Below are 11,310 nucleotides of genomic sequence, written 5' to 3'. Positions count from 1 at the left end.
TGTGTGTGTGTGTGTGTGTGTGTGTGTGTGTGTGTGTGTATCACTTGGTTTGTTTCTCTAGACAATCCAGACTAACACACCATCCCAATGGCTCAATGTTCAGTCAAACTACAGACAAATATATAAAGTGAATAATACGAGAGAGGTACACATTTCTTAGATCAATCAGTCATACAAAATCACAAGGGAAACACATGCCCATGGATAAAGCTCAGAAGATAGGAAAGGGCAGAGAAGAAGAGCACATGGAAATGGTACCAAAAGGAAGATATAGGAAGACTGCCTTTACAATGGGGGGAAGCAATCTATATAATAATAAAAAAATGTGTGGGAATTGTTCATCAGGGTACAGGGTGCCTTCAAGAAAGACACAAAACAAACAAACAAAAACGCTTAATCAATACAGTAGCCTCCAAGGGGACATGCTCAGCCAATTAAATTCAAGGCAGAAAGGTCATCTCGGATGGTTTTATAGACTGTTCTTTTGATAGCTTTTCTCTAAAGACACACGACAATCACAGAGGCTCTATATGAAGATATTTCATGAGAATTGCATTTGTGATTTTTTTAAAAGCAGGAAATGTACATGAGGCATTGATTTTCCACAAAAATGCACCTGCTCATTATTTGAAGGTAGCTACCTTTCCACACAATAGCCTTGATCTTGTCCTGAAAGATTTTTTTTTTGGAAAGATTTCTTTTGGTTCCCCAAACTCAAAGAATATTTAAAAGGAGTACACACTAAGTTCTTTAAGGATGCCAAAACTGCCATCTTGATGTGATGTAAATCAAAGAGCACAGAATTCTTCATCAAAGAGTTACAAAGATAAAAATGCTGCCTTCATAAGTTTACAGACCTAACTAGAGGATTAAGAAGCAAGAGCATCATATTTTAATATTTTTATTTAATAAAGGTTTCTCTCTAAAGAGCCCTGGTATCATAGTGGTAATGCATTGGGCTCCAATCCACAAGATCAGCAGTTCAAAACCACCAGCTCTGTGGGAGACAGACAGGGCTTTCTACTCCTATAAACAGTTACAGTCTCAGGAACTCACAGGGGTAATTCTACCCTCTCCTTTAGGGTCACTGAGTCAGAATCTACTCCATAGTTGTGAGTTTAAGTTTTCAGAAAAGTTTGTGACTTTACAGAACTTTAAACAAATGGGTATTTTATATATATACATATATATATATTCTCCTAAAACTAAGTACCTTATATTCATTTGTATTGAAAGAAAAGAATTTCTACATTACTTATATGTGGGGCTTAAGGGAAACCTCTTGCCTGGAGAATTCTCTTAAACAGGTTAAACACAAACACACACATGTAGCCACAAACAATCATTAAATTTCTGGACATTGATTAGAGGGTGTTCAACAAATTGAGAAATATTTATTTAATTAAATTATTGAAATGACTACAGAAATGATCAATTCAATAGGAATGACAAAGGTTCAACTTCAAAATGAACATTTCAATAAGTACTTCGAAGTACAATTAGATGTTATAGAATAATATCTATAAGCCTATAGGCAGACTAGTTAATACAACTGTTATTCAATTTATAAAACACATACTGAAAACTAGTGGTAAGAAAACTGAAAATTATCAATTTCTTCAGTAGGAAACTGATAACACTTGCAATCAAGATGTACTGATAATTACTGGGTACAGAAATATGCAGTTTGGTAACTGGGAAGCTCAGTAGTTTGTGGTGCTAGAAAAGAAATAGGAGATCGCGAGCTGGGCTGAAGACATTAGTATACAAGTGGCCATGAATTGACAGAGAATCAACTAAAACTTTCAACAGACACGAGTGCTGGGAACACTCAGTAATCTCAGCCAAGAAATTTGAAAGACAGCTCCTTGGCCAACTTACAAAAAGAGATCTATAAACAGTCCAGACCAGGCCCAGGCCCACATGCAGACCCAACCCAACCCTGTGGCATACCTACAGCCACCGGCCTTAGCGTACCCTCTGAAGCACCCCCACCACCGCTGGCCACTGAGATGCAGTGGCACCTCACCTACACAGCAGTCTGACCGACCACCATAGTAGGACACAGGTAGTCCTCAAAACCACTCTTATCAGGCACAAAAAGAAAGAGCTCAGGGACCACTGGCATCAAATTCTTCTAAATTTGGTGCCAATTTGGACACTGCACCAAATTCTTCCAAAACCACACATAGACAGCAACATACTTCAGAAACCTCAACAAGAAAGCAAGGAAAACAAAACACAACAGTGGAGCAAGTCAAACATAATGGCACTCACAGAAGAAACAAACGTTGATCTGTCACAAAAAGAAATCTTCAGGATACTGCTTGGAGAAATATAGGATATGAGGGAAGCAATGCAGAATAAAGACATAATGACAGAGTATATGAAGTGCACAATAGAGGGGATGAAGTCCACAAACCAAAGGGAAATACAAGAACTAATGGATGAGGTGACAGAAGCAAAACATGAGATAACAGACCTCACCAACAGAACAGAAAAGGAGGAGAATCATACTAGCGATCTCAGGGACAATCAGGCAGACTTCAAAAAACAGGTAATAAAGTCCAACAAGATAATCAAACAGGCAGAAGAAAACCTAAGAACAATGACAGATGCTATGAAGAGGAACAATATTTAAAAAACTGGTCTACTACAACAAAACACAAGGAAGAAGTTGATAGCTAAATTTGCGAGAGAATTTCTGGAAGCAAACTTACCCACCTTAATGAATGAGAAACAGACATTCACACAGGAAGCAGAAAGGTCACCAATTAGACTAAAGCCCAGGAAAAACTCACCAAGGGATGAAATAGTTAAATTAACCAAATTCGAGGAAAAAGGGAACAATTTAAGACAGCAAGAGAAAAAAGGCAGTCACATACAATGGTGCTCAGAAAAGAATATGCTCAGACCTATCAGCAGATACCATGAAAATGAGAGAATGGAGTACTATCTTCGGAAAGTTGAAATAAAAAATGCCAACCTGAGAATTCTCTACAATGCCAAACTATCTATTAAGATAGATGTTGAGGTAAGAGCCTTCCCAACAAGGAAAAACTCAAAGACTATGCCATCAGACACCCAACCCTGTGGAAATCCTTGCCAACTCACTGTGGTCAGAAGACCAACATCCACAAAGCACAAGCCAGGGCCCACCATATAACACAACTCCATCCAGAAGTCAACATGATAAAAACAACTACCAAGATAAAATTGCCTTAGAGGGAAAAGAAGGCAAGAAACCACCCCCACCCCCACATAACCACAGCACACTGACATGAATAGAGATAGGAAAACACCCAACACAAAGTTACAAGATGACAGCAATGAATCCACAGATGGTGGTAAAAAAAATGTCAACAGTCTGAATGTCAACTGAATGTCAACAGTCTGAACTCACCCATTAAAAGAAAAAGGTTAGCAGACTGGCTTGGAAAACATAAGCCATCAATCTATTGCCTGAAAGAGACATATCTTAAGCTTGCAGACAAAAATAGACTAAGAATTAAAGGCTGGTAGAAAATATACCAGGCAAACGGCAATTTTAAAAAATCAGGGGTTGCAATCCTAATCTCCGACAAAATTGACCTCAAGGTGCAAACCATAATAAGAGACAAGGATGGGCACTGTATAATGTTCAAAGGTTCAGTACATCAGGAACCAGTGAGCATAATAAATATATACACACCTAAGGAGAGACCCACAAAATTCATCAAACTGTTAAAAAAATGACAAAAGAAATCACACACTCAACAATCACAGTAGGTGACTTTAATACACTGCTATCAGAGAAAGATAGATCACTGGGGTAAAGCAGCTCAGCAAGGAGGCAACAGAGTTAAACACTTCAGTTAGGCAACTGGACCTGATACACATTAACAGAGCTCTCCATCCAAATACAAAAATATTGATATTCTTTTCTAGTGAAATTTTTTTTCCAGAGCACATGGCTCATTTTTTATAAAATAGACTACATGCTGGGACACAAGTCGAGCCTGAGTAAATTCAAACACATAGAGCATGCTCACACGTCCCTCTCAGACCACCACAGCAAAAAGCTGGAGATCAACAATAGGATGACCAGAGAAACAAGGGCAACACTTGGAGGATTAATAATGATCTTCTGCTACATGAATAGGTATTGGCTCAGATTAGAGAGGAATCCAGGTCCGATAAAACCCTCAGGAACCAAAATGGAAGTAGCGATACCAGGAGGGTTAAGAGAAGGTGGGAGGAGGAGGGGACGAAGCGGGAACCGATCACAAAGATCCACACATAACAACCACACACACCCAGGGGGGCGAACAACAGAAACTTGGGTGAAGGAAGACAGTGGTTGGTGTAAGATATGAAAATAATAATTTATAATTTATCAAGGGGTCACGAGGGTGGGAAGAGGGGGGAGGGAGGGGAAAAAAGAGAAATTGATACCAAGGGCTCAAATAGAAAGCAAATGTTTAAAAAATGATAGCAACATATGTACAAATATGCTTTATACAATTGAATGTATGGATTGTTATATTAGTTTTAAGAGCCTTAATAAAATGATTACATATATATATATATGTAAGACATCCATACGTGTGCCCATTCCAAAGAAAGGTCAATAAACAGAATGTAAAAACTTTCACAGAATAATGTACATATCACATGCAAGTAAAATTGTGCTTAAGATAATTTTTTAAAACAGTTGCAGAAGTACATCAAGGATTTGCCAAAAATGTGAGCTGGATTCCGAAGAGGACATGTAATATACCTCATTATATAAGGTAATTTCGGATGGAAGTAGAAAATACCAGAAATGTATTTACTTGGGTTTTATTGACTTTGCAAAGGCATAAAACTGTATGGATCATAACAAACTATAGATAACATTTCAAGTCATCAGAATTACAGACTTAACTGTGCTCATGAGATATGTATACTTTAAAAAGGAGGCAGTAATGCAAATAGGAAAAGGGGGTATTGCATAAGGAATGGTGCTCATCAAGGTTGTATCCTTTCACCATATTCATTCACTCTGTATGCTAAGAAATCATCTGAGGAGCTGGATTACATGAAGAACATGGTAGTAGGATCCGAGGAAAGCTTATTAACAGTCTGTGATACATAGATGGCATGGTTTTGCTTGATGAAATCAAAAGGATTTAAGGCACTTACTGATAAAGATCAAAGACATGGCTTTCAGTATGGATTTCCACTCAATGTAAGGAAAACCAAAATACTCGCAACTGGACCAATAGACAACATTTTGATAAACAGAAAATATCCAAATTTTCAAGGATTTTATTCTACTTGAAACCACAATCAACACCCATATAACCTGATTTGATGTGCCATCAAGTCAGTTCCGATCCACAGCAACGCTATGCACAACAAAATGAAATGTCGCCAGGTCCTGCGCCATCCTTATCCTTATTCCTATGCACGAGCTGATTGTTACAGTGCGGATGTCAATTCAGCTCCCTGGGAGTCTCCTCTTTTTCACCACCCCTCCACTTTACCAAACAAGACGTCCTTCTCCAGGAACTGGTCTCTCCTGACAACATGGCCAAAGTATGAAAGACTGTTTTGCCATTCTTGCCTTTAAGGAGCACTCTGGTCATATATCTTGCAAGACAAACTGCTTTGTCCTTATAGCAGTCCATGGTACTTTCAATATTCTTCTCCAGTACCATAATTCAAACGCATTGATTCTTCCTCAGTCTTCCTTATTCAATGTCCAACTTTCACACGGATATGAAGCAACTGAAAATACCATGGCTTCAATCAGGTGCACCTTAGTTCTCAAAGCAATATCTTTGTTTTTCACTACCCTAAAAAGTCTTGTGTAGCAAATCTACCTAATGCATTTCATCATCTGACCTCTCGACTGCTCCTTCTATGAGCATTTGTGGCAGATCCAAGTAAGACAATTCCTGGCTAACTTCGGCCTTTTCTCCTTTTATCATGATGTAACCTATTGCTCTGTTTTGTCTTCTTTACATTGAGTTATAAGCCATATTGAAGGCTGCAATCCTTGATCTTCAGATCCTTCTCAATTTCACCAAACAAGATTACGTCATCTGCATATCGTAGGTTGTTAATAAGCCTTACTCCAATCCTGATACCACATTCTTTTTCTTGTAATCCAGGTTCTCTGATGATTTGCTCAGCATGCAGATTGAACAAGTATGGTAACCAGATACAACCCTGAAGCACACCTTTCCTGATTTTAAGCCATGCAGTATTCCTTGGTTCTGTTCACACAACTGCCTTATAATTTATGTACAAGGTCCTCATGGATACAATGAAGTGTTCTGGAATTCCTATTCATCTCAAAGTTATTCACACTTTATTATGGTTCACACAGTCAAATGCTTGGCATAGTCAATAAAACACAAGAAATCATCTTTCTGGTGCTACCTGCTTTGAGCTATGATCCATCTGATGTCAGCAATGATATCCTTTGTCCCATGTCCTCTTCTCAATCTGGCCCAAATTTCGGGAAGTTCCCTGTCAATGTACTGCTGTAATAGTTGTTGGATAATTTTCAGCAAAATTTTACTTGTGTGCAATATCAGTAATATTGTTCTGTAGTTTGAGCATTCTATTGGGTCACCTTTATTTGGAATGGGCACAAATATAGATCACTTCCAGTCAGTTGACTAATTAGCTGTCTTCCAAATTTCTTGGCATAAACAAGTTACATATAAAGTTTTAAGTGGCTTCTTCTTTCAAAGTGAGCAGCTGAATCCTTCTTCATTGTCTGTTCTTACTCTGGAAGCTCCGAAATTTGTCACTTTGGGTGATCCTGTAGGTATTTGAAATACCAGTGCCACATATTCTAATATTACAGAAATACCCAAGCCACCACAGTATGACAAACTGACAGTCAAATAGTAGTCATGGAAACAGTAGTCAAGAAATCAAGTAATGCACTGCTTTGTGTAAATCTGCTGTACAAGAGCCCTTTAAAATTTTCAAGAGCAAAGATGTTACTTCAAAGTCTTAGGTGTGCCTGAACCCAAACTGTAGTAATTTCAATCAACTTATATCCATGTGGAAGCTGGATGATGAATAAAGAAAACCAGAGAAGAATTGATGCATTTAAGTTATGATACTTAATAGTGACAGTATCACGGACTGCCAAAAGAACAAACAAATCTGTCATGTAAGAAGTAGAGCCAGAATGTTCCTTTGAATGAAGGATGTCTCAAGGTAAGGTAGGTTGGCAAAAAAGAAGATACTCAGGTAGATGGATCTACATAATTGGGGTAAAAATGAGTTCAAACATAACAGAGATTGTGAGGATGGTACAGGTTTAGGCAATGTTGCGGACTATGATACATAGGACACCATGCGTTGGAACTGACTCAATGGCACCTATCAACAATGAACAGAAATATCAGTAAGACAAGTTGATACCGATGTGAAAATTACATTGAGTAAATGTATGGAGTAACAAGAGAAAAAAATGAATAAAACATTTCATGAATGAATATCAAGCTACACATGATTGTATTAACATTTTATTATTGTTGTTAGGTATGGTGGCAGTTACAGAATCTACTGTCAACTTGTGAAGGGGTGGAGTTTAGCCTGTCAATCAGGTTGAAGCTTGATGACCTCAGTTGGAGGCACTATGGAGATAAATAGTTCAATGGAGGTGAGACATGCTCTCTCTGCTTCATCACCCTGCAAGACATTCCTGTTGGCAAGCCATATGGAGACAGCTGATGGCAGCCAGAGCCTTGGAGCTAGAGGAGCCACATGGAGACCCACACCAGCGCTAAGATGCTTCCACTGCCACTGGATCCACAAGACATTCCACCCATTGACCTGTGATCTTCCTGCACTTGGCATCATTGCCTATGTTGTGTGAGTCTGAAGAGGAATTTACAGACTAGTACCGAACATATGGGCTAATATAGGACTTACGGGCTTGATATGGATTGGGCTGGGGTGTTTTCTTAATATATAATTACTCTTTGATATAAAGTTCTCTGTTACATATATCTGAGTGTTCCTGGATTTGTTTCTCTATCTCAACCTGGACTAACACAGGTACTGTTCAAGTCAGTTGACTCCCAGTGACCCTAGGTAAAACAAAAAGAAACAGTGCCCTGTCCTGCACCACCCTCACAATTACTCATATATTTGTACCCATTGTTGTAGTCACTCTGTGTCAATCCATCTCATCGAGGGTCTTCCTTTTGGAAAAAAATAACATATATATGTACGTATGGATAAAAACCATCTACAAGGATGTACATCAAACTTCCAGCAGTGCTTACTCCTGTGGAGAACTGTTTAAATTTTATTTCAATGGGAATGTATTCTTCCAATGTGATTATTTTTTAAAAAGAAAAGGAAAAAAAATAACATCAAGTTTAGGAGGGAAAAAAATACTTTCTCTAAGATCTCAATTTGACTTTAATGTTCAGGTATTTACAGATTCAATTTTTTAAAAAACTATGGATATCAATGATACTGACATTTATCATAATTGTTGCTATTATTAAAATGAAGCCAAACTACTCAATTTATTTAAGAAGCAAAAAGAAATGAAAAAGAGGAGTTTGAAGAGAACAGCAGAAGAAAGAGGGCAGAAAAGGTAGTCAGTAAAAAGAAGGGAAGAGATAAATATATTTCAAATGAGTGATTACATTTTACTTTATCCCCTAGTGTAGCATGTAATTTTGTTATTTTTTGTTCTTATACTTATTCACCTACCAATCCTATTTTCAAATAATTTATAAGCTTCTAAAATATACAGTAACATTGAATATTACTTTTTGTAATCCACAAAGAATGTTCAGTGAACACTTATTGGTAAGTTGAAAGGAATTCTATAACAAAACAAAACTACAGTATAATTCTGTAATTTATGTATGTTTGTCCTTGTCTATGTGTATTAAAATTTTATGGGCATGATCCAAGGTTAAAAATAACCAAGTACTATAGACAGAATGTTAACTCTCTACCTTATATTCATCCACAATAATGCTGAGAGCGTCGTGCCCAGCTTTTCTCATGTCTTCCAATTCTTGTTTATGTTTTTCCTGAAAGAAAAGAGAAAACAATTGCTAAGCCATGATTGGTTCTCCAGTTTTCAAATTTTACTTGTGCATCCTTGAATGATGGGTGGTTTGTGGCATGCCAATGCTGCTGTTGAAAATTAAAAGCCATGTTTTATTTTGTTGTAGTTCTGTTTACAAGTATTAGCGAACTTGGAGAGAATGGGAAATTAAGGGGAAATAATACCAGAGAAGGGAAAACCATGCTGTGTGGTGAGTGAGGTAACACCAAACAATGGTGCTTTTCCCTGGAGCATCCGGCATTTCTAAGCTAGGTTCAAGAACTAGGATACTGAAAATAGGCCCAGACAAAGGGCTGCCACCAAAAGACACGACAAGGGAAAACATCAAATATTTAGGTAGTGTTGGCTTTGAAGGAGCAAAAATTAGAATGGCGAGAATCTAAAAGTCAGGAAAAAATGAAGGTCCAAAAGTTGAGCAAATATTCTACTTAATTTTTCTTCATGTATTTCTCATATTGTGGAGCTATGTTGCAAAGATACTCCAGAAGCCTGGAGCTTCAGCTTAGAAATGCAGATGAGTTTTGTCAGACCTCAGAGCCACAAGATATTTATGCTCAAAAAAAAAAGCAAAAACCAAACTCCTTGTCATTGCGCTAATTCTGAATCCTAGTGACCCTACAGAACTTAGGGCCACTGCTTCTGAAACTAACTCTTTACAGGATTATAAGGTCCCATCTTTCTCCCATGGAACCTATGGTGGTTTTAAACTGTCGACCTTACAGTGAAGAGGGTCAACACATAACCACTACTCAATAGAACCTATAAATAGGATTCCAATAAATATCTCAAACTCTCAACTGAAACTAAGCGGAGGTTACACTCTAAGACAGAGGTTCTCAACCTGTGTGTTGCGACCCCTTTGGAGGTCAAACAACCCTTTCACAGGGGTCGTCTAAGACCATTGGAAAACACATCTTTCTGATGGTCTTAGGAACCGAGACACAGCTTCTCTGTCTGTCTTCAGGTGGGTCCGCCCTCATGCAGACACGCCCACGAACAAGTACCCAGCGTGAAGACTGTTACCGACGCTACACCATGCTTCAAGACAAAATTTCATTTATTTGTCATTAGAAATAAATCTTTCACACTATATAATTACACATTGGTTTTGTGATTAATCACTGTTTTCATTATGTTCAATTTGTAACAATGAAAATACATCCTGCATAACAGTAGCAAAATTACAGTTATGAAGTAGCAACGAGAATAATGTTATGGTTGGGGAGAGGGGGTCACCACAACATGAGGAACTGTATTCAAGGGTCATGGCATTAGGAAGGTTGAGAACCACTGCATCTAAAGCATATATGAATCACCTGAAGAAACACAGGGTTTCAGGCCCCACATTACTTCAAAAAGCTCGTGCTTCTATATTTTTTATTGTTTCTTCAGGTGATTCTATTGCATAACAAAGATTGAGCGTTAATAAATTCAGATGACCAGTCTCCCAAACTTCCTGAGAAAGAAAAATAAGGCAGAACTTTCTCTGGAGAGCACTAACATCCTTTGGAACCTCTCCAATTGTTCAACACAATGTCCAGGTTTCAATATAAAATTATAAGAGAACAATGGACAAGATTAAATAGACCAGAAATAGACACATGGGTGATTTAGAGTTATTGAGGAATTTTAAGTATATGCAATTAGTATATTCCAAAAATAGAGGGGGAAATTAAGATAACATGTCCAGATACAGATATTCACCGGAACAACTACATCCTTTTTTCCGCGATTCCATGCTCATCCTCATCCAGCGGCAGGAATGCTTGCAAGCCATCGAGTCAATTCTGACTCCGGGGACCAGACGAGAACTGCCCTGTAGCATGGGAGGACGCTGCTGCATCTCTTTCCCACAGAAAGCCTGCTGGGTTCAAACCATCGACTGACCTTTAGGTTTGGAGCAGAGCATTCCACCACGCACAGGGATCTTTAGATGTATGGGAAATCATCTGAAACGTAAGATACATCTGTCCCTGCCCACCAGTATTATTTTGGGTTGGATTCTATTTTATGTTGTCTTTTCTTGTCCTTGAAACAATGGCACTGCTTATACTTCAGCATAGTGATCCCATGTGCTCTGGGTAGGGCTGTGGACATGTCCTATCGTGAGCATAGTTGGCACATACTTTTTCTTTCTTTTATTTTTATTTTTTTATTTTAGGTCCTACAACTAGTGTCAAAGACCAAAATTTTTCTTACTTGTAATCATTGTCTTTTTTTTTTTT

The 11,310-nt window shown here is 38.0% G+C and overlaps 1 protein-coding gene across 5 annotated transcripts in view; it reads right to left on the bottom strand.

The window, feature by feature from the left end:
• Nucleotides 1–11,310, bottom strand: part of CCDC91 (coiled-coil domain containing 91) — a 365,255-nt gene that overhangs the window by 195,558 nt on the left and 158,387 nt on the right. For all 5 annotated transcript variants that reach the window (XM_045288440.1, XM_045288443.1, XM_045288442.1 and 2 more), the window contains exon 7: nucleotides 8,970–9,047. In XM_045288440.1, coding sequence (XP_045144375.1) covers nucleotides 8,970–9,047 — 78 coding nt within the window. The remainder of the gene's footprint in view (nucleotides 1–8,969; nucleotides 9,048–11,310) is intronic.

Source organism: Echinops telfairi, unplaced genomic scaffold, assembly GCF_000313985.2.
Source record: "Echinops telfairi isolate 266 unplaced genomic scaffold, ASM31398v2 ScPeMD7_21;HRSCAF=78, whole genome shotgun sequence".
Taxonomy (NCBI): Eukaryota; Metazoa; Chordata; class Mammalia; order Afrosoricida; family Tenrecidae; genus Echinops; species Echinops telfairi.
Note: the sequence above shows the minus strand (reverse complement) of the source record. Positions and strands in the feature narration are given on the sequence as shown.